This window comes from Cebus imitator, unplaced genomic scaffold, assembly GCF_001604975.1.
Source record: "Cebus imitator isolate Cc_AM_T3 unplaced genomic scaffold, Cebus_imitator-1.0 Scaffold42, whole genome shotgun sequence".
NCBI lineage: Eukaryota > Metazoa > Chordata > Mammalia > Primates > Cebidae > Cebus > Cebus imitator.
The window spans coordinates 3,918,770-3,943,653 of NW_016107357.1; the positions used below are offsets into that span (position 1 = coordinate 3,918,770).

The 24,884-nt window shown below is 36.7% G+C and overlaps 1 protein-coding gene across 12 annotated transcripts in view; it reads left to right on the forward strand.

The window, feature by feature from the left end:
- MARK1 (microtubule affinity regulating kinase 1) overlaps positions 1-24,312 on the forward strand; it is a 127,118-nt gene extending 102,806 nt beyond the window's left edge. For 2 of the 12 annotated variants that reach the window (XM_017526335.2, XM_037737708.1), the window contains 6 exons: positions 4,909-4,983; positions 10,489-10,589; positions 11,844-12,008; positions 12,972-13,226; positions 17,589-17,633; positions 21,926-24,312. In XM_017526335.2, the coding sequence (XP_017381824.1) occupies positions 4,909-4,983; positions 10,489-10,589; positions 11,844-12,008; positions 12,972-13,226; positions 17,589-17,633; positions 21,926-22,280 (996 nt within the window). In that variant the 3' untranslated portion in view covers positions 22,281-24,312. The remainder of the gene's footprint in view (positions 1-4,908; positions 4,984-10,488; positions 10,590-11,843; positions 12,009-12,971; positions 13,227-17,588; positions 17,634-21,925) is intronic. The other 10 variants (XM_017526336.2, XM_017526337.2, XM_017526338.2 and 7 more) reach the window with 10 other exon arrangements.
- Positions 24,313-24,884: the final 572 nt, after the last annotated feature.

Consider the following 24,884-nt stretch of genomic DNA (forward strand, 5'->3'; position numbering starts at 1 on the left):
GGTATACAAAAGGATAACATTCAGATAATAAGTGTTTTTGAAAGGAAAGGGAGCAAAATAAAGGGGGAGAAATAGTTAAAGAAATAATAATGGAAAATAAAGAGGGCAGATTTCATATTGAAAGGACCCAGAGTGGCAAATAGAAGCCAGGAACAAAACCTACTCCTGGACTTTTAAAGTGGAATTTATAGATACCAAAAACAAAGTGAAGAATGTTTTAAAGACTCCAGAGTCAGAGAGCAGACAACCTTAAAAGGAACAAGATTCAGATTGACATCAGATTTCTCAATAGCAACATGGATACAGTAAGATAAAGAGAAAAATATTGTTAAAGTATTGAGAAAAAGCACACTGAGCCTAGAAATTTTATCTAGCCATGTTGTCATTTCAGTGTGAAGGTACAAAAACCAAGTTCTTTGGCATAAAATGTCTCAACTATTTGACTACACAGTGACCATTTGAAAACACCTTTGTTGGAGGAAGTATTCTTATAGGAAGAGAAATTAATCTAGAATGTTGCTGTAAAATATGTGGGAGTTGAGAGTAATCAAATAACTTACTGAAGTATTGTATGTAGTAACATATGCAAAAAGAGAAAAACAATGAAAATTCATAACCAGAACTCTGGACAGTATCCAGGGCATAAGGATAGAGGTGGACATTAAAGAAATATAAAGAAACACAGGCCTTGTTAGTCAGATGATAGGAGTAAGTTTAAGAAATCAATAGCGATAAGAGGCTGGATGTGGTGACTCACACCTGTAACCCCAGCCCTTTGAGAGGCCGAGGTGGGTGGATCACTTGAGGTGAGGAGTTCAAGACCAGCCTGACCAACATGATGAAACCCCATCTCTGCTAAAAATACAAAATTAACCGGGCGGGGTGGCACATGCCTGTAATCCCAGCTACTTGGGAGGCTGAAGCAGGAGAATCTCTGGAATCTGGGAGGTAGAGGTTGTAGTGAGCTGAGATTACACCATTGCACTCCAGCCTGGAAAACAAAAGAGTGAAATTCCATCTCAAAAAAAAAAAAAAAAGAACTCATTAGCAGTAAGCAAACATGAGTTCTGGAACTTAAGGATGAACAATGTAAGAACAAAGAATTAAAACTTTTAAACCAACAGAAGAAAAAAAAAAACCTTAGCCTGTAGACAGGAGAGAAAAAAATTACTTTAAATAGCAAATGCAAGATAAGATACCAAAATTCCAAGTGGGTTAAACTCCCTAATATCCATTATTTTATATAGTCTTTTGGAATCTTACCTCTTTTGAATATGGTTATGTATATTTGAGTATGTGTGTATATCAGATTATCACCTCTTAGTCTGTGAAATAGATGTGCATAACCACTTTAATAATTGATGGATATAACCACTTAGATTCCACATGATCTGTTTAGAAATGATTGAACTATAATAGGGCTTAAATTTAAAAAAAAAAAAATTTCTTTTGCTAAAGAAGCTACTATTTCCCTTAGAGGACATTTTCCAGTGTAATCACCCCACATAACAGAAAGAAATAATTGGTCCCATACTTTCTGCCATTTAATATTAGCCTGTCATTTGACTGAACCGAGCCTTATTTTCCCATGAAAATCAGCTTTGTCTGTCTCCATGCCTGTCTTTATGAAGTGCCCTTGCCTAAGGATTCCCCCTTATATTATGAAAATTCTACTTCCATAGATCATTTCAAGTCTTGTCTCCTGCATAGAATCTTTTGGCTGAATACTCCAAAACCCATCAGCTTTTCAACTGCTAGATCCTGTCATTTAACTCTTAGCTATTTATATGCTGTCTTGTTTTGTTCACTGTTGTTTTCACATGTAAACTTTATCTCTCCAAATGTATAATCTGTTGTATATTGACATGTAGCTTTCTCATGTGGTAGCTGAAGCATATAGTGTGTATTCAAAGCATATTTATTAAAGAAGGCATAAAAATTAAGGGATTAGCTTAAATTCAAATTATGCCACACTTACCTTTTTAAAAAAAAAAAAAAAAAAGCCAAAATGTTTTGATAGAGAAATTCTGTTCTTAGCCACATAATACTATTATATATTGTTACTTATTGTTTTAATTTTGGTAGTTTCAGAAACCAAAATAATATATTTTGTCTAATTTTAGCACTTCAGAAGTTTCTAAAGTAAAATTAATCATCTCTTTTGCCCTATCCATTTCGTTTTAGTCTCAACTCCTAATATAACTAGTGCTAATCATTTAGGACGAATTCTTCTATAGGTTTTCCTTAATTAAAGAAAACGTAGGCTGGGTGCAGTGGCTCATGCCTATAATCCCTGCATTTTGTTAGGCCACAGAGGAAGGCTTGCTTGAGGCCAGGAGTTTCAGACCAGCCAGAACAACCTAGTGCAACTTGATTTCTACAAAATATTTTAAGATTAGCCTGTAGTGTGTGCCTGTAGTTCTGGCTACTTGGAAAACCGAGGAGGGAGGATGCCTTGAGCCCAGGAGTTTGAGGCTGCAATGAGCTTTGAGCTATGGTTGTACCACTGTGCTCCAGCCTGGGTGACGGAGTGAGACACTGTCAAAAAAAAAAAAAAAAGTGAATATATATATATAGAGAGAGTATTATTTTATTTTACTTTTTATAAAAATGAGATCATACCGTATAACATTTTAATTTTTTTACTTATAGTTTGGGGCCCTTCTAGATCAGAACATCAAGATCTTTTTAATAGATGCATATTATTTCATTGGTGTTAACAGATAGATATATTATAATTTGTTCAACCTTTCTTTTGATGAAGTATTCAGAGCTTTTCATTCTCCAGAGTGTACAACCTTATACATTTATGTTATTGGTATACTTCTATTAGAGGCATTCTCAAAAGTTCTATCTTTGGATCTATGTGACAACACTTCTTTTTAACTTCAGCTGCAAAGAGGCAGGCCCCTCATGCTCAGCTGTGTCAGTCCATGACACAGTCACCCTTGGTCTGTGCAGTTCCATCCCTGCTCCCACTCACCTCACTTAAAGACTCAGTTCTGATATGTCTTAATGTATTTCCCTGACTATGTGTGTATTCTTAGAATATATACATTTAATTTTTTAATAAATGCTACCAAAGTAACTTTCCAAATGGTTGGGGTAATTTAGAGAGTAATTATTTCTCCACAAACTCATCAACAGGATATTATCAATCTTTAGCATTTTTGCCAATCTGAAGGGCAAAAAGAAAAAAAAAAGTATCCATTTGTTTTTAATTTGCATTTTCTTGACTATTGGTGACATTGATGGTGTGGCCCACAAAACCTAAAATGTTGACTATATGACTCTTTACAGAAAAAGTTTGCTAATCACTGCTTTAAAGGCAAAATACACGACTTTAATACCTTTTCTTTGAGGTAATTTTTTAAATAGAAAGTACTTGAGCGTTTACAATTCAAGCCCTGTAATAGTGTAAAATACTGTCTGAACAAATGAACATTTTTACCAATGTCAATAAAGTAGAATATAATGGAAAATATTAAATCCATTCAAATGGTATGAAATGGCTCCTTCCTTTCTGATGGAAAAAGAAATAGTGCCCATAACATGCACAGGTAATTAATAAGTGATAGCACAGTTAGTGTTTATAAAATCAGAATTTTCTTTGTCAATAGTAACAGTTCTTGCTTGTAAATATGATTCTATTGACAGTATTATTTAATGTTAGTTTAGTATCTTAAGGATGATACTGACAGATGATATTTAAAGCTAGCCAGTTGATAGACAGCATGGGGAGAGTTTTGAGTGAAATAGTTAAACAGATGAATGGTTGGATAAATGTTTTGGTTAATTCTCGGAGTCATCTGTTTGATTGTTCATCACTCACAACCATCACAGACTAGAAATGAAAGGAGTCTCTCTTAGTTCATTTTGTGTTGCTATAATAGAATACCACATAATGGATACTTTTTAAAGCCAAGAAATTTATTTCTCACCACTCTGGAGGCTGGGGAGTTCAGTATCAAGATGCCAACTTCAGGTGAGGGCATTCTTGTTGCATCACCCCATGGCATAAAGCAAGGCCAAGAGAGCACATGCAAGAAAATAAGAGGGGGCCAAATACGCTTTTTATGAAAAAGCACTCTCAAGATAACCCACTTTCAAAGAATTCATTTGTGAGACCAGAGCCTAATCACCTCTTATCAGGCCACGCCTCCCAATACTTGCGCATTGGGGATCAAGCTTCTAAAACAGGAACTTCAAGGGACACATTCAAACCATAGCAGAGTATTATTATTTGTAAGTAAGATGCAGGAAAAACCAACTTAATATTTTCCTTCTAGAAATTTCCATCCAAAAATTACATGTGGGAGTTCAGGGAAAACCCTTGACTAGGCTAGAAACTTGGGAGCTAAATGTTGAGTTTTGAAGACACAAATATGTTGTGCTGTTTTTGAATCAAGAAAACAATAAAACTTGTAAAAGTATTTTCCATATTATCTATCACATGTATAAGCAGTATAAAATATAAAATGATATACACTATAATATGGATCTTAGTGCCCCCCCCCACCCTTCACCAAAATTCATATGTTAAAATTCTAACCCTTAAAAAAAAAAATTCTAACCCTAAAGGTGGTAGTATTAGAAGGCAGGTCCTTTAGGAGGTGATTAGGTCATCAGAGCCCTTACGAATAGGATTAGTGCCCTTATAAAAGAGCCCAAGGGAGCTTGTTCCACCCTTCTGCCATGTGAAATCACAACAAAAAGATGGCTATCTAGGAAGCAAGCCTTCACCGGATGCTAAATATCTTAACACCTTGATCTTGTGCTTTCCAGCCTCTTGAACTGTGAGAAATAAATTTCTGTTGTTTGTAAGCCAGCCAGTTTATGATATTTTGTTATAGCAGCCCAAATAGACTAAGATAAGAAAATTATTAATCAACTTTTTCACAAAATAAGGGGAAGAAGGAAGGGCCAAGATGGCAGAGTAGAAACAGTGCCCGTCTGCAGCTCCCACCAAGAGGAAGGCAAAGGGTGAGTGATTTCTGTACATCCAACTGAGGTACCCAGGTTCTTTCATTAGGAGTTACTAGGTGGTTGGTGTAACCCATGGAGAACAAGGAAAAACAGGGTAGGGTGGTTCACCCAGGAGCTGCACTGGGCAAAGGGACTTCCCTCTGTGAGCCAAGAGAGGCGGTGAGGGAGTGTGCTACCCGCCGGGGGCACTACGCTTTTCCCACGGATTTTTGCAACTCATGGGTCAGGAGATTTCCTCGTGAGCCTACACCACCAGGGCCTTGGGTCCTAAACACAAAACTGGGCGGACCCATGGCAGCTGCTCCTGTCAGTAACTGTTCAGACAGGCACTGAGCTGCAGGAGTTTTTACATAATCTGGTGGCTCCTGGAGCTCCAGAAAGGCAGGAGATCTGTCCACTCCCGTGGAAAGGGGGCTGAAGCCAGAGAGCCAAGCAGCCTTCTCAGCGGATGCCACTCCCATGGATCCCCACCAAGCTAAGATTCACTGACCTGGAATCCCCGCTGGCCAGCACAGCAACCTAGAGTCTGCCTAATAGGACCAAGTTCCCGTCAGGAGGGGCAACCACCATTACTGCACCCTAGTCAGTGGTTTTCTCCTGCCAGTGTTAGGGAGGCTGGGCGGTTTGGACTGGGCTGTGTTCCCCACAGCACAGCATAGCAGCTGTGGTAGATCATGGCCAGACTGCTACTTTAGGTGGGACCCAGATCCATCCCTCCTCACCAGGCAGGGCCTCCCTGCAGGAATTCCAGCAACTCCAGCCGGGGGCTTACAGACAGAACTCTCATCTCCCTGAGACAGAGCACCTGGGAGGAGGGGGAGCTGTGGTGTCAGGTTCAGCAGACTTAATCTTTCCTACCTGCTGGCTCCGAAGAGCCTGGGCCCTCTGGACGAGGGGAATTCCCCCAGCACAGTGCACCAGCTCCACTAAGGGGCAGCCAGACTTAATTCCTTAAGGACGTTCGTGATACTGTGCTTTTCGTCTGGGTGAGACCTCCCAACAGGGGTCAGCAGATAATTCATACAGGAGAGTACCAGCTGGCGTCAGGTTGCTGCCTTTCTGGGACAAAGCTTTCAAAGGAAGGAGCAGGCAGCAATCTGCTGTTCTGCAGCCTCCACTGGTGATACCCACGCAATCAGGGTCTGGAGTGGATCCCCAGAAAACTGCAGCAGACCTGCAGAAGAGGGACCTGAGTGTTAGAAGAAAAACAAACAACAGAAAACAACAGCAAGGCTGGTTCAACATATGCAAATCAATGAATATAATTGGTCACATAAACAGAACTAAAGACAAAAACCACATGATTATCTCAATAGACAAAGAAAAGGCCTTTGATAAAATTCAACATCCTTTCATGCTAAAAATTCTCAATAAACTAGGTATTGAAGGAACATATTTTGAGTTCTTTAAAATAGTAAGAGTCATATATGACAAGCTCACAGCCAATATCATACTGAATGGGCAAAAGCTAGAAGCATTCCCCTTGAAAACTGTCACAAGACAAGGATGCCTTCCCTTACCACTCTTAATTTAACATAGTTATTGGAAATTCTGGCCAGGGCAATTAGACAAGAGAAAGAAATAAAGGGTATTCAGATAGGAATACCACTCAAGACATAGGCATGGGCAAAGATTTTATGATGCAATCTCCAAAAAGAATTGCAACAAAAAGCAAAAATTGACAAATGGGACCTAATTAAAGAGCTTCTGCACAGCAAAATAAACTATCATCACAGTGAACAGAAAACTTTCAGAATGGAAGAAATTTTTACAATCTATCCATCTGACAAAGGTCTAACACCCAGAATCTACAAGGAACTTAATCAAATTTACAAGAAAAAAAAACTTCATTAAAAACTGGGCCATGGACATGAATGGACATTTCTCAAAAGAAGACATAAACGTGGCTAACAAACATGAAAAAAAGCTCAACATCACTAATCATTAGCGAAATGCAAATCAAAACCATAATGAGATACCATCTCATGCCAGTCAGAATGGTGATTATTAAAAAGTTAAGAAACAACAGATGCTGGTGAGGTTGCAGAGAAATAAAAACCCTTTTAGCGGGCGCAGTGGCTCATGCCCGTAATCCCAGCACTTTGGGAGGCTGAGCCAGGCGGATCATGAGGTCAGGAGATTGAGACCAACCGGCCAACATGGTGAAACCACATCTCTACTAAAATACAAAAATTAGCCTGGCGTGGTGGTGCGCACCTGTAGTCCCAGCTGCTTGGGAGGCTGAGGCAGGGGAATCACTTGAACCTGGGTGGCAGAAGTTGCAGTGAGCTGAGATCTCGCCACTGCACTCCAGTTAGGCAACAGAACAAGACTCCGTCTAAAACACACACACACACACACACACACACACACACACTTTTACGCTGTTGGTGGGAATGTAAATTAGTTCAACCATTGAGGAAGACTGTGGCGATTCCTCAAAGATTTAGAACTGGAAATATCATTTGACCCAGCAATCCCATTACTGGGTATATACCCAGAGGAATATAAATCTATCATTCTTTTATAAAGGTACATGCACGTTTATCTTCATTGAAGCACTGTTCACAATAGCAAAGACATGGTATCAACCCAAATGCCCTTCAGTGATAGACTGGATAAAGAAAATGTGGTACATATACAACATGGAATACTACGCAGCCATACAAAGGAATGAGGTTGAAGCCAGAACATGGATGAAGCCAGAAGCCATTATCATCAGCAAACTAATGCAGGAACAGAAAACCAAACACCGCATGTTCTCACTTAAAAGTGGAAGCTGATCAATGAGAACACATGGACACAGAGAGGGGAACAACACACACTGGGGCCTTTCAGTGGAGGGTAGAGGTTGGGGGAGAGCATTAGGAAAAATAACTAATGCATGCTGGGCTTAATACTTAGGTGATGGGTTGATAGGTACAACAGACCACCATGGCACACATTTACTTATGTAACAAACCTGTGCATTTTGCAAATGTACCTCTTATTTAAAAATAAGATTTAAAATTAAAAATCAAAACAGCATTTAAAATAAAAAACAAAAAAGGGGGAAGAAGAGATTTAGGAAGACTCAAAAAGATTTAAGAATGCTATAATAAGTATTAAATACTGTATATAAAATTATGGTATAATTACGTAAAATATAATCACTTTACTGTGAAAGAATCTCCAAAAAGTTGTTTACGTGGTTGGTTTCCAGTTTGGGGAAGTTGCCAAACTAGAGTTCAGAAGTCGGCAGGGGTAGCTTCCATCTGGTTCCCAAATCCTCAGCAGAATAAACCTTACCTTCTTAGTGATATCTAGAGCTTTTTTATCTGAACTAGGAAGATCAGCTATAAAAGTTAGTTTTATATGTGAATGTATGACAAATGGAAGCAGTGACAGTGTGTTTCCATAACTTTTGCATAATTCTAAATTTCCCTGGGGAAATACAGCTGATAGTTGTCGCACCTGAATATCACTGGCATTGAAGGCTCAAGGCATGGGAGGTAGGGTGGGAGGAGTGCAAATTCAGAGACACAGCTTGGAAGGAGAGATACCATTCACCGTCAGCCTTTGAAAAGGAAAGAAATGTCATTGAGAATAGCCAAAAACACTTTTAAAAGCTTCTAGACAGTGTATGGTAACATGATTTGACAAGGAATTAAGCTATTTATTTGAAAATTTGGCCAAAATTATGAGATTATCAAAAGCACGTATCTTTATAATGGTAAATTTGGTGCCCATGGGGTGATTTTACAGCCTTTCAGATTTGTCCTCTATATTTTAAATTTCCAATTAATTTCTAGGGAATTAAATGTCAGTAGCTTCTAAGAGTAAAGTAGGAAATAATTTAAGTGTTCAAAAATTAGGAATTTATTTGGTTAAAATAAAATATGGTATGTCTGTACAGTTGCATAGGCTACAGCCATAACACTTTAGTATCGCTTGATGTGGACAGATGTTAATGACATGTTAAATGGGAAAGCAGGTAACGAAACAATGTCTTTAAAACTATGAAATGTGGATGACATTTCTAGTTTTTTTGAGAACTTTAATATAGGTTAATTTCATAATGCATCTCTCCATAATCAAATCCATTTTCTTTGCCTAAATAACATGGACCAAGTCTTTTTTTTTTTTTTTTTTTAGTATCTCACTCTGTTGCTCAGGCTGGATGGAGTGCAGTGGGGCAATAACAGCTCATTGTATTCTCAACTTCTCTGGCTCAGGTGATCCTCCCACTTCAGCCTCCCTAGTAGCTGGGACTACAGGCGTGTGCCATCACACCCAGCTAATTTTTTTTGTACTTTTTGTGGAGATGGGGTTTCGCTATGTTGCCCAGGCTGTTCTTGAACACCTAGCCTCAAACAATCTGCCCTCCTCAGCCTCCCAAAATGTTGTGATTGAGTCACCACAATTGGCCTACATGTTCCAAGTCTTACTTAAAAATTTTAATAATCTTAGCCTCTTTGGTTCCATATTTTATAATTTTTAACATATGCTTTTTATATAACTGGTGACAAAATTCCTTCCATCTCAGAATCTGCATTACTGAAAAATTTTACATCTGTATTTATATAGTTTTGTTTATATGAATTTTTTTCCATCTTCAAAGTGAATTCAAGCAAATATCTATTCACTTTTTAGCCCTCATGATTCAACAATGTTTAGGTTGATTATATATTTTAAATCCTGGGTTAGCCAAAAGTAGCAAGTTTTTTTGTTTTGTTGGAGTAAGGATTAAACAAGAGTATTATATCCACATTGAAAATCATTTATGTATATTTTATTACCAGTGAGTAGTCAAGGATTTGGTAGGCACAGCAATGGGTTTACAGGTCAGAAGTTGTGTGCGTGGTAAGGACAATCACTTACCTATCCCTTTTTGCTTATTTTCTCTCTTTTCTCCAAAGCTCCTCAGACATGGCCTGCCTCCTAGCTCAAACCTGAGACTTGAGGAAATATCTTCAGTGTGGCACTGAACACAACACTGTTGGTGGCCTCAGCCGGACATGCCTTTGATTCCGGGGCATTTAGTCTGCTTAATATTCCCAGTGGTTGAGAGAGTTTCTCAAGCAGGTGAAGAAAGGCAGCCCACAGGCTTCTGAGTGGGCACGCCATCTTCACTGCCCCAGGCTTCTTTTGGTGACGATACTTAGTGTGGAGTTGGCTTGCACTCCTAATTACTTAGAACTGCTCACACCCTTGCTCCTGCCCTTTCTTCACCACCAGCTTACAAAGGAGGGAGTGAATAGAAACCCAACTCTCCTGTTGATTCCAAACTGCTGGCATCTATTGTAGGAGGATAAGCTAAAACTGTAATGAGTTCATTTTTGATGCTTTGTCTTTTACTTCTGAAAGCTAAATGAGAGAGAGGAAGGGGATAATCTTGTTACTATAAGATTCGGATCAATTAAAATTCTGTGTATTTTTCTGAAAGTCAGCTTAAATACATTTCTTTGACTTTCCACAAATATATTTAGAATTTTTAAATTGCTTTTTTTTTTCTTCTTAAAGAACAATGTGTATTCCGGAGGTAGCATGGCAAGAAGGAATACTTATGTCTGTGAAAGGACCACAGATCGATATGCAGCATTGCAGAATGGAAAAGACAACAGGTAAATGCCACAGTGCCAAGTAGTAATACCTTTGCTATTGTTCTGTGTTAGTGCTTTTGTTGAAATGCCTGCAGCTGAATGGGTCCAGGGAAAAGGAGTTATTATATAAAATAGTAAGATTGCAACCAACCATTCTTACTAAGACATCTCTCCTGTACCAGAATAGAAGGATGGGAAAACATTTAGAGAAAACAGGAAGTAAATATCTTTACCTACCAATTTCTGAGTAAAATCTGATAGTAAATATTTTTCTATAGTGAAGCAGATCATACCATCCTAATTTCATCTTTGCAATTTAAATCTTATTCTTTTATGCACCTGCTACCTCCTTCCCTTTCACCTCCCATCAAGTCATTACTGTATTTGAATAATAAAGGCTTTATTTTCCTCCCTCTGAAAAAATGTGGCCATCTTATTTCTCATCATTCAGAACCATATAATTTTTAAAGTGTTTTATTTCAAATAATAATAAATCATATTATTTTTATTATTTAAAAAATGTAACTTCTTTCTATCATGAGTCAGAAGGACTGCTCATCAATATAGTACAAAGGCATGGAGCCTAGTCTAATGACATTCTATTCTTAGTACCACCTTCAGTCATTTCAGTAGTGTGTACAAACCGTTCTCACATTTGTTTCTTCTCACCTCATAAGACTATAAAGTAAGTGTTATTGTAAGACATACAAAGAAAACTATATCTTCTTTGAACATAAGATAATTGGAAATTGGTTTCAGACTTATGATTTTTCCTGTACTAAATTTTAAGCTGCAGCTCCTTTAATCTGCAACAGTTAACCTATTGACTAAAAGTGTGATGTATCCAGAGATAATATTTTTGGTATAATTATCAATTCTGATTGTATCAGTAATGGACACATCAACATATCACACCAAACTGTGATTTTGGGGAAGTAAAAAATGACTTAGTCATAATCATTTTGTCTGAAATTATTGTATCTCCACAAAAGTAATTTTATACTTTCTCACATTTACATACATAGAGTAAGTGTGTGTGAGATTTTTTTTCATGGATGATAGTGATACATTTACCCTGGATACTTTTCATAAGAATATTAATTTTTTGTTAGTCATTAATAATGCTGTTAATGTTAGTTTCTTTCAAATATTTTAGTCATGAAAGGTGTTATTCAGTTTAGATTTTTAAAAAGTATAGTGCTTAAATTTTAGTAAACCACAATTTTTCTTCTTTTTTACATTTCCATGGTCTTCTCAACTGCTTTATGACAAAAGCCTTACAGAGATGTCTGTGAGTAGCATATCTTCTGCAGGCTCTTCTGTGGCCTCTGCTGTCCCCTCAGCACGACCCCGCCACCAGAAGTCCATGTCCACTTCTGGTCATCCTATTAAAGTCACACTGCCAACCATTAAAGACGGCTCTGAAGCTTACCGGCCTGGGTAACGTGCTGGTTATGTTTCATTTTGTTCATTGTTTTAAAATATATAGTACCATATGAAAATACATGATAGTCACCATCACATTAAGACCTTTCTTACAAGATTCAGTGTTTGTAATGGAGGAAAAATTGAATTGTATCATAAACTTTCTGTGTTCTTTGGCTGTTACTGGAAATGTTCCATATAACTTGTCATTTTCTAGAGGAATTTTTTTAAGGATTTGGTTTAAGTCCATCTATAAAGTTAAATATTGCTGCTTAATTTGTCACTTAGGTAAAGTGACTTTTTTATGATTTAAACATATTCAAACAAGCACTAAACTTGGAGTTGAAACCTTTGGGTAATGATCAGGCTCAGTTCCTTGTTCTTAATAAAACAGGGCTTCAGTTTTCCTGTCAATGACACTGATGAACTCAAGAGCCTATTCAGGTATAAAATTATATAACTGGTTTTCTAGTATTTTTCTACTTTAGGATTTCTCAAATTCAGTACATCTGAACATTTTAACCCTCTGTTAGATTTGTTAAGCATATTGGTACTGCCATGTGGTGGTGTACCATCACTGAAGCCTAAATTAGAAATGGGAAATTATTTTCTTCAATTTTTTTTAATAGACAATAAAATTTGTGTTCAGCATTGCTAAGTGGTTCAGGAGAATATTAAAAAAATATTTGCACTATCCCTGGTTTGGGATTCCTGATACTGAAGAGTATTTATCTTTGTGTCCCTGTTTCAGTCATTTCTTAATTTTTAGTCACCAAACAAAAGGTATCTAGTTTCAGTCTGAAATCTTATTCCTCTCCAGTGATATAGTAAATAAAATCAACTCATGTCTCACAACTCTAATGTGAACAAATAAATTAGGGCCAAAAGAAGTAGCCATAGCCATTTGTTTCAAGTTTTTAGCATGAGTGAAAGGTTTTCTTGTCATTATTCTAAATGATATATCTTAATTTGTCCCAGCAGTACAACCCAGAGAGTGCCTGCTGCTTCCCCATCTGCTCACAGTATTAGTACTGCGACTCCAGACCGGACCCGCTTTCCCCGAGGGAGCTCAAGCCGAAGCACTTTCCATGGTGAACAGCTCCGGGAGCGACGCAGCGCTGCTTATAATGGGCCACCTGCTTCACCATCCCATGAAACGGGTGCATTTGCACATGCCAGAAGGGGAACGTCAACTGGTATAATAAGCAAAATCACATCCAAATTTGTTCGCAGGTCAGTACCAATGTACTATCGTGTTTTGTTTCCTCTAGAAATTACAAAAGGAATTACTTTTTGCTTAAGTCTTTATAATAATTTTCCAAAATGGTTTTATAACATTTCATTAGAGCTGCTCTTTTACAGATTTGGAAGAAAAAAATTTAGGAAGACATAAAGTCTTTTTCCTTAAGAGAAAGAAAAAAAATGGACTAAATGAGATTTTAAAAATCTATAAAATGTAAAGAACAAAAATTTGACTTTAAAAATGTGTGTTTTAACAAAATATTATTTTATATTTAAAAGCCTTGATTAAGAAAAATAAATGAGTTTACATGTTTCCTTCAAACAATATTTATCTTGAAAATACTTTTAAATTGCTTGCTAATAATATATAATTTACATTTTTTTCTTCTTTGCATAAAATGCCCACATACCAGAGTCGCAGATCTATGTAATTTCACATCATAAAAACTTAACATCAAAACATAGTAAACACAAAATGAATACATGTATAGTAAAGTTCTAATCTACTTAAACAATGCAATTATACTTTCTAAAAAGTAAGCATACTTACTATGCATACATGTACAGTGCACATTGATGATACAAGTTGCTGACTACAATGCAGGCTGATGTCTATTTGATCTATTTTTGTGTCCCACTAAATGCCTACTTAAGACCTGTGACAGACAAAGCACTGTGTTAGGTGCAGAACAGAATCTAAAGATAGGTAAGACAACATCTGTGCCCCCCAGATTTGTACAGTCTTCTAAGAAGCAGACAAACAAGTAGCCGTGATATAAACCAGAACATGTGCTAAAAAGTGTGGGCAACATGCTGGATTCCAGAGGAAGACACAATTGTTTCTATCTAGGGAGACAGTGAAGGCACCCTATCATATAATCATTTCAGCTGAGCCTTCAGTGATGGGTTAGAAATAATTATACTTGCTTTAAGAAATACTAATTAAATAATTAATTTTCAATGTTATTAGTGTTCCTAGGATTTCAAAGAGTGGATGTGGAAAAGAGAAGCAGCGGCTTCAGTCTTACTTGCTTGTCATGGAGCTATTTATAGACCTGGTTCATACATCAGTTTGCCCAGTATCACATAGCTAAATTCAAAACCTTAAAGCCTCAAATGTAACATAAATTTCTAACCATATCAGTCAGTGAGTTTGTACCCTTTGGGCAATTGCTATGCAGCATGACAACTTGCTAGAGAAAGTAAAAGTTCACCAACAGAGTCAGCATAGAAGTTGGATGATAGTTTTAGCGGGCCATCTGCAGGGTACTAGTCAGATTATCAGTAGGTTTCTACTTTTGGAATTTGGCTATTTCAGGCCATTTCAAAAAGCCAGTGCTTTCTTCTGGTTAAGCCAGAACTAATTTTAAAGTGAAAAAAATAGGCTTGGAGTTTGATGCTTGATTACTAATTTTGCATTAAGCACTGTGCAAAATACTTCTCTTTGCTCTGCAACAAAAATTTAGACTCTAGAGAAAACATAGTAAAGGGTACTGTGGACAGGAAGTCAGGAGACAGAATATCAAAGCAAGAAAGTGCCTTAGTGATGGTGTGTTGGGAGGTTCTGAAAAAGGATTACCATATAGTCATTGAACACATATGTGAAGACCTACTATATGCGAGGCACTTTTGTAGGAGCTATTGCAGCAGCAGTGAGTGAGGCTAATGGGGCTCCTGCCTTCCTGTGAGCAACTATGTTGAATCATTCCGCACAGTTAAAGTGCTTCCCTTGCTTGGCTCTGGTTTTCTCCTGACTCACAGACTAGCTATCCTCTGGGCTCCTTTGCTGGCTCTTTTCGGATTCCCTTGCCTTTCCCTCAACCTCTAAATATTAGAATGCCCCAGGGCTCAGTCTCTGAACACATTCTTTTCTCTGGTTTTCCTTACGCTCTTGGTGATCTCAGTCAGGTCATGACATTAGATTCCATCCTGTGTGAACAACTCCCAAGTGTATCGCTAGCCCACATCTCTCTCTTAAACTGCAGACTCATAGCCAACTGCTGCTCAGCTCTCTGCTTGGATATGTTATAGACTCTGAAGCAGAACATGTTCAAAACTCAACTCTCGTTCCTCTTCCCAAACCTCCTCCTCCCTCGTTCTTCACCGTCTTGGAATTTTCCTTGACATCTCTTTTTCTCATACCACATCAGATCCATTGGCAAATTGTGCTGACTTTATCTTCATAGCATATCCAGAATTTAACTGTTTTCACTCCCATCACTGCTTTCATACTCTGAATCACTGTTCATCTTTCACCTACTCATAGGTCTCCTAGCTTCTGTCCTGGTCCTCCTCCTCTTCTGTTTCAGCAGTGTCATGTCAAATCTGATCATGTCACTTTTAGATTTAAAGCCCCTGATTAGCTTCCGTCTTGCTCAGAATACAATTCTGTGCCCTCACCGTGGCCTGTGGGGCCTTGTGCAACCTGGTCATCCATTTCTGCTCTGACTACTTCTTCTCCCACACTTCCCCTGGCTGGTTCCCCACCAGCCACACAGGCACCTGCCTGTCCTCAAGTACATTAAGCACTGCTTTGGCATTGTGTACCTGCTCTTCCTTCTGCCTGGAATTCTCTGCCCTAAATACCTGCGTGGCTCACTTCTACACCAAACATTATGATTTTCTAACCATAGCTCATTCTTATGTAGGGAATAACCCAATTTGTTCAGTTGAGTATATATTGCTGTGTGTAGGTAACTGTTTTTTAAATGTTGTGTTGAAGAGCCATGCTGCACTGCAAATGCTGTTAGAGCCAGGTGTGCCTTCTGTAGCCCCATCTGCCTCCTACCATGGCTACTGAAAGCAGACTTCTTGGGCTTTTTGAAATAATTGCCAAGTAGCAGAAATTCTTCCAATGTTCCTACTAGCATCCAGGTAGGCAGGAACAGGGTATGGGTCAATTGCTATTTCAGTCAATTACAGCAGAGGAAATGGAGTCAAAGGGACATTTCACTCCTAATGCTTCAAGTTTGGCAATAGTGGAATAGGTGTTTGCTAGTGAATAATAAAGCATAATATAAATAGGACAGAAAAGTCCAGTGAGATGTATGTCCCTTCCTAAAGGAATTTTATCTTAGCAGTGGGAGTCAACAGCATTACTGTCTTGCATGCCAAGTTGGTACACTGCCCATCTGTGTGTATCACTTCATCTACATGTAATGGAAAATGTACGTTTCACTTTGAGCCTGCTCAAATATGTTTTATTTCAGTGTGCTATAATAAAATGGATTTGTATAGATGGCATTGAATTTTTATTATACTTTCCAATGAAAATGCAGTTATTAGAAATTTAAGAAATTACGTTTGAATGTGAGAATACATTTTATATTCTTTTAAATTCAGACAGAAATTTTTTTTTCATAATATGCTTAAAACAGGCATGTATTAGTTAAAGACCCTGAGAGGCATAAGGCATTCATATTTTTGAGAACCATTTAAAATTTTAGAGCTTGGTGTGTGGGTATGTTTTATTAACTTGGGGGATGGGAGAGTGCCACTGATTTTATTCTTGTTGCATTCATTTAATATAAATAATACAAATGTTTCTGGAATGGCTAAAACATTAAGACAACATTATCTTAAGGATTCAAGTTGGTGATTTTTCCCACTATTTAATAGTGTTTTGGCCTCTATCACAAGATACTTAATTACCTTTAAAAATGACAAAGGGTTAAAATTTTGGTAGACTTTATAAATTTTAATTACATCCAACACAAGAACAATTAGTAGTGTTTTCATGGTTTCATTTCACAGGTGGATATCCAGGTAAGATCAGTGTTTTTGCTTAAGATTGAATCGTGTTTTTAGACTCACCTACATGGCTAGGCTGTTAATTTGCTATGATATTTTATCATGTGCATGAATTGTTAGCATAACTTCTAAAAGAAATACTTATAGAAGAAATTGCTTATTTAGAAATTGGTATTTATTTGCTTACTATAAGGTTAATATATATATTTTCTAAATTGAGCGACTACTAAAATTATGCATAATTACAAATTTGAAGTTGAATCTTGCTATTGATAATTATTAAATAGCTTTAACTTTAGATTAAACTAAATTAAACCAAACGATAAATTATGACTTCAAATGAATCATGGCTGGGAATTGGAAGATTATGAAAAAAATGTTAAACTTTCACTTCATATTGCCTTGACAATAATAAGTAGACGCTCAATAAATGATAATTACAAACGATGAAAAACGAGAAATAGTCTCAGACTGACTACTAATAGAAAATTGTCATGGTAGAAGTTTGCTCAACAAGCTAATTTTAAAATCATTTTAGATATAGGTTTTCTTGATATATTTTTTACTTTTATCATTAAATCTCAACCTTCACTTTGTTTTGAGGGATCCAAGTGAAGGCGAAGCCAGTGGCAGAACTGACACCTCAAGGTGAGGAGCCACTATTAATACTTCGCTGCTAGGTCCCTGTGTATGAAAACGTACTTTTGAAATACTTATAGCACTTAATGATCATGAATAGATCTAATAACTAGATAGCATGCATATTTTAGATTTTTATATTGGGGTGGGTTTTCATAATGTTACCTATCATTCAAGTCAGTCAACTTTTGAGTTTGTTTTCCAAACATTCATTTGAATTGTGAGCTTGGTAAAGACAAAGGCGTTCTGTTCTATAAGGCATGTTAAGCTGAAGAATTATTGATTAAATGTACAGATATTGTTCTCACTCAAGTGATGTAACTAAAATTAATGAGTCAAATGGCACAAATAACATAGAACAGGGAAATAATTACACATAGGAAGATTTGATATAAGTAATATATTTTAGGTGACAATTCAGTGTTTGATCACATTTAAAAATTCTACCCTACCATACTTTTGGGGATTTTTTTTTTTTTTTTTTTGACATTTCATTCATTCTGGCAATGGGTTTCAAACTTGAGCACAATCAGAATTACAGGGAAGACTTGATAAAAAGGTTGCTGGATCCCACACCCAGGGTTTCTGATTCAGAGGCCGAGGCGGGTGCCTGAGTATTTGCATTTCTAACAAGTTCCCGGGAGATGCTTATGCTGCTGTTCTAGGGACCACATTATGGACATGTTAGTACTTGTGTTCATATTTTACAAATGAGAAATTTAAGAAATGAAGCACTAATTTATTTTGAGTATACACAAGCAGTAAGGCATGCAGTATAAATCTCAGAACCAACAAGTATTTCACAGTAGGACAGGCATCTGGCTTCATTCAGGAACAGCTATGACCAGCTGAACACAAGCCTCCAATTTGATTTCTACTTTTCAAATTATTTAAAATATAAAACATAATGAACTTGGAGAAAACTATAGCACTTCCATGTAGTCTTTTTAGCAAACTGTGCTATATTTATATTTAGTAATAATAGTTGAAATGTTTCTTTGTAGAGTTAGGTACCTGAGTCACCATGGTAGGGAGCCACAGTTGAGCAAGACCAATATTCTTAACTTTCTTCTGCCTTTTACACAAACGTGGAGGACTTGTTCTTAGCCTCTCCCTCGGTCTTCATTTTTGAGCCCCTTTCTTGCATCTCATCCTGTATTTCCACTAAATTTCCCTCTGAAACATTTAGTAGTGTGTGGCGTTGCGAGTGGCATTAATAGTTGTATTTTTGGCTGGGCACAGTGGCTCATGCCTGTAATCACAGCACTTTGGGAGGCTGAGGCAGGTGAATCATGAGGTCAAGAGATGAGATCATCCCGGCCAACGTGGTGAAACCCCATCTCTATTAAAAATACAAAAATTAGATGGGCGTTGTGGTGCACATCTGTAGTCTCAGCTACTTGGGAGTCTGAGGCAGGAGAATCACTTGAACCCAGGAGGCAGAGGTTGCAGTGAGCCAAGATCACGCCACTGCAGTGCAGCTTGGCAACAGAGTGAGACTCCATCTCAAAAAAAAAAAAAGTTGCATTTTTATCCTTTTAATGTAACTACATGACTTTATTACATTATAAGAATTAGTCACTGATCTTTTATAAATGTTTACACAACACTTTTCATATTCCTTTTTGTTTGGTTGTTGTTGGGTTTTGTTCTATTTTTGCTTTTGGACAGACTTATTGGATACTAACTATAAGGTACTTTCTCGTCATTTAATTTTCACAACCACCAGGTGAAAAATGCCCATTTACAGATTTAAAAAAAAAAAAAAAACCAGCAAAAAACATAGGTAGGATCAAGCCAGTTATAATGAAGTTCTGTCATTTCAGGGAGATGGGGTAGTACTGTGATTAGAAGTACAGGTTCTCAGTCAGATTGAGGGTTTGAGCCATGATCTACTGCTTACCTTACTGTGTGGCTTTCGGGAAGTTACTTCAACTCTGTGTGCCTCCATTTCCTCACTCTAACTGACTCCTAGGGTTGTTCTGAGGCATACATGAGGAATTAATACATTTTAGGCAGTTAGGACAGTTCCTGCACCTAATAAGTACCCCAGGAATGTTAGCTGTTCTTATATTAATATCCACATTTCCAGAAGCTTTCTACAATTGACAGTATCAGTGGCAATGTCTGTGAGACCATGCAGAAAAACATCTTATTGTCTTAAGGTCATCTTAATGTGGAATAGAAGGAAACTAGACTTAGAGTAGTATTCCTGAATTAGCTCTATGGCGTCAGAAAACTTCTTTTTTTTTTTTTTTTTTTTTTTTTGAGAAAAAGTATTGCTCTGTCACCCAGACTGGAGTGCAGTGGCGCAATCTCGGCTCACTGCAGCCTCTGCCTCCTGGGTTTAAGCAATTCTCTTGCCTCAGCCTCCTGAGTAGCTGGGATTACAGGCACATGCCATCATGCCCAGCTAATTTTTGTAGTTTTAGTAGAGATGGGTTTTCACCATGTTGGCCAGGCTGGTCTTGAACTCCTGACCTCGTGATCCTCTTGCCTTGGCCTCCCAAAGTTCTGGGATTACAGGCATGAGCCACAGAAAACTAATTTTAAGTTTTCCAAACATCAGTTCCATCTTTAAAATGAGTGCTCAGTCAGCTGATCTCTCGGGTCCCTTCTAGCCTGCTGGTTCCACCAGAATTACACATGTGACCTTGGTAAATGACTCTAGTTTGCTCTACAAGCCCCAAGAGGCCTGTGATTTAATGGCTTAGATTCAGTGAACAAAAAGAGAAAAATAGAGAACAGGATGAAGTAAATACTTTCCATAATTATTAACAGTTTTTGGAAATTTATTTTTTCTACCTATTCCTTTCCTTATTTTCTCAAGATTGTATAGTTTGCAGAGCTTTGGGGGGCTCAGATACCTGGAAATGAAGTGAACAATATATATAAAATTGTAGATATGTAAACATATACATGAATATATATTATACTATTGCTATAAAATGTATATATATATTAATTTAAATATGTATGCAGTAGATTATAAACTCCTTTCAAAGGACATGACATTTTTTTTTCTTAAATCACCGATAAGTGAGATAAAGTAACAAGTTGCAATTGTAACATCTCTATTTGGATAATTGTTCAAGAAATTTAATTACAGGATTTTCTGTATCACAAATAATCTATTAACTTTGATGAAACTATGAAGGTTTTTTCCTATGATTATTTGAAATAGATTTTTTGTTTTCATGTTATTGGTGCGATACCTGCAATAAGTAAAATTCAGTGAGATTGAGTCATTTAACAAATATGTTAATAGTTACTATGTACCCAGCACAGTTCTAGATGCCTGAGATCTATCAGTGAATGAAATAGACAGAACTCCTTGCCTTCCTGGAATTTACAATCTAATGGTAGAGTCAGACAGTAAACACCCTAACAAATGGGTTAAATGATGGAATGTGATAAGCGCTATAGAGAAAAAATAAAGCAGGCTAAAGGGGATTGGCCATGTTAGGATAGGAGTTAGGATGCAATAGGGCAGTCAGGGAAAGCCTCATGAAGAAAGTGGGCAGAAATTTGTAAAGGAGTTAGCCACACAGCCATCTGGGGAGAAGCATTCACGACAGAGGGAACAGTCTGTGCAACAGCCTCATGGCAAGAATATAACCTGTGTGTTCATGGAGGTCGGTGTGTTCTGACAGGTATGAGGAAGGAGGAACATTCTAGGAAATGAGGTGGGGGGAGCAGGAGTTGGAGTGCAGGTCATGGGGAACGTTGTAGACTGTTTTAAGGATGTCTTTAGTGAGATGAGAAATCACTGGAGGACATTGAGATGTGTGGTATAAGTTAACGTCTTTACATAATTGAAATACAACATTCTTTCTCAACATTATTAAGTAAATGAATTATCTTTCCTTCTGAAGTTATTACATTACTCCTACCCAAAAAGGCAGAAAAAAGAAATTTTTATATTTCAAAAATGTATATTTACAAGTAGAATATTAGTGATCCCTATTTTGTGTGTGTGCTTGAACAGAGAAATATGGAACTGAAGAAGGTATTATATTCTTCACTTTCAGTTGCAGATTTGTTTTCCTCAGGCTACTTATATTTAAGAAAAAATGCTATTTTAGATTGACAGTATTAAGAGTCAAAACAGATGGCATCTTGGGGTGTGTTTTTGTAACACAAGATAATGTAAATCTTTGCATCTATCTCAGGGTAGTCTGCAAATAAGGTAGTTTTATTAGGCACTGAATTATCACCACTTAGATTTTATGTGTGTTTTGATTTCCTTGCTAAGTGAAATATTTTTGTTTTCATTCTTTCCCTTTGCCCTCTTCTTCCAGAAGTACATCAGGGGAACCAAAAGAAAGAGACAAGGAAGAGGGTAAAGATTCTAAGCCGCGTTCTTTGCGGTTCACATGGAGTATGAAGACCACTAGTTCAATGGACCCTAATGACATGATGAGAGAAATCCGAAAAGTGTTAGATGCAAATAACTGTGATTATGAGCAAAAAGAGAGATTTTTGCTTTTCTGTGTCCATGGAGATGCTAGACAGGATAGCCTCGTGCAGTGGGAGATGGAAGTTTGCAAGTTGCCACGACTGTCACTTAATGGGGTCCGCTTCAAGCGAATATCTGGAACATCTATTGCCTTTAAGAACATTGCATCAAAAATAGCAAATGAGCTTAAGCTGTAAGGACATCCAAATTTACAGGTTCAGGGAAGATGCATACATATATGAGGTACAGTTTTTGAATGTACTGGTAATGCCTAATGTGGTCTGCCTGTGAATCTCCCCATGTAGAATTTGCCCTTAATGCAATAAGGTTATACATAGTTATGAACTGTAAAATTAAAGTCAGTATGAACTATAATAAATATCTGTAGCTTAAAAAGTAGGTTCACATGTACAGGTAAGTATATTGTGTATTTCTGTTCATTTTCTGTTCATAGAGTTGTATAATAAAACATGATTGCTTAAAACTTGTATAGTTGTCTAGATTTCTGCACATAAATGTACGTTTGATGGTTTGATTTGAAAATGTTCTTCCCTGTTATTTACATCCTGGTGGGTTTTTTAAATTCTTACTTCCATCATGCAATTTTTGAAAATTGTGTCCAGAATTAAAAGTGCATAGAAATAGTCTTTACAATTGTAGCATGGACGTTGAAAAATTATTTTAAAATCATATTTAAATTTAAACCAGAAGCTGAAAAATAGATCAGCTTTATTATACACAAAATTATTCCTGCTTATCTTTGCTCTTTTCCTTGTTATCCCACAAGGTTTAGTTGAGAAGATACAAAATGTTTACAGTGTTGGCACTTATAGTTTTTAAATTCAAGTACATGAAATTCAATAATAGCTTTGCCTTGAGCTAACTAAGAAGTACTGGGGAAAAAGTTAAGTCTACATCAGGTTTCTTTTGAACTTTGAAGTGTTTTCTGACCCACTGCTAACTGTAGCAGCAAAATTAANTAAAAAAAAAAAAAAAAAAAACAAGAAACAAAAAACAATACTTTATCTGGCTATGATAAACTGTCACGTAGATTTGCTGCCTTCAGAATACCACAGTGTAATTGCGGGGATATAATAATATTGGGACTGTTTCATAGCACAAACTCATCTTTACAGTGTTGATCAATGCATCAGTTAAGAAATAATGCCACCTCAGGAATTAACTGGCATTGGGAGCATTTGCCTCATTCTCCTATCCTCTTCACTCTGCCACTGTAATATCTATAACTACTTAAGAGACTTGTGAGCAAAACATACTATTTATAACAGTATATTATTGATTTATGCTTATGTGGTTGTTCAGTTTGTTCCCATGTAACTCGTTTGTTTTAAATATTTTGCCAGATTTCTTGTATTTATTCCACATCATTATGCCTATAACGTGCCGCTTTGTAATTGGGCATTTGCCTTTGTTTCTTTCATAATTAGTGATATATGCGATGTAAAACCACTAGTAAAGGTACATTTTAATACTTGTTATTTTATACTGAATTAGCCTTGGAGGTTGACTGTGCAATGTTATTTACTGTTGTAATTACTGTAATATCAACATATGGGCCCCATCTGCACACTCTTGAAAAATAGAAAGTGTATTCAAAATTTATCAGTTTAAAGAAAATAAAGCTGTGATAAATACTGTAATTCCAACCTACATTAGAAGGCTCTAAGTGTAGGTGATGTGCCATTCCATAATGGCTTTCCAGACAAGGGTGAATTTTACATTCTGTACTGTACTGTGATGTAGCTTTCTTCTGTAACAGTTATGTTCTAAAATGAAGTGTTTTGTTTTTTTTTTTTTTTTGCCTTAGCAAAGGGTAGTGTTTGAAAAAAAAATGTGTAGCCCCTTTTTAACCTAGTATTCATTCAAAAAAAATTGATGCAAATCTTTATTCACTTTCACTGGTGCACACTGAAATTTTACTTGAACAGTTCTCATAATAAAGCACTTGTCGTTTGCTCTTTATCAGAATGTGAATTACCTGTTTTCTAGTACAAAAGTATTCTGTATGAGGAGTTTATTGTATGTGTTCTAAATTTAGTTGGCAAAGGGTGATGCTGTGAAGGTTTTCAAGATTATTGAAGCTATGAAGGTTTCTTGTCATTATGACAAGAGAATTTAATCTTTTTATAGGAATTCCTATCACTGATACTTTTTAAAAAAATAGACCTCATGTGTTTTCCACGGTAGAAACTGATGTTTTTTACGTTTTCTCACTGTGGTCAACTCTTATATGTTTGTGGAAAGGAATTTTACTTCAATATCTTTTATGAACTAAAAATGAAATCTTGATACTCACTTTAGATTTTTTATTTTCTGTGTTCATGACAACATAAATATTTTTTGAAAATTTAGAGGAATTTTACAATATGTTTGCATAAATAAATACCAGTTTATGTTCACTGGCTATGTGATACCAGGATTTCCTTGGCTTCTGTTGAAATATTATTTGATATAGCATCCCTTAAATTAATTATTTTGTAGAAACTGGGGCATAGCATTTTATTTGTTAAATGGAAAGAATAAGATGAAATATACTCCAGAGCCTTGATCCAATAATATTCTCTAAAATATAATTTGAATTTAAAACTGAAAAGATCTTATTTTGAGGTGATTTTCACCAGTAGTGCCATTTCATACCATGCGGGGGGAAAAGCATATGGTGAGCAGCAAGCGCCAATTTACTGTAAACAAGTCATTCCATTAACCTCTGCAAATTAATCAAGATCATCTCTGCCTTCATCTTCAAAATATCTACTGAAATATCTACTATGTCTTAAGAG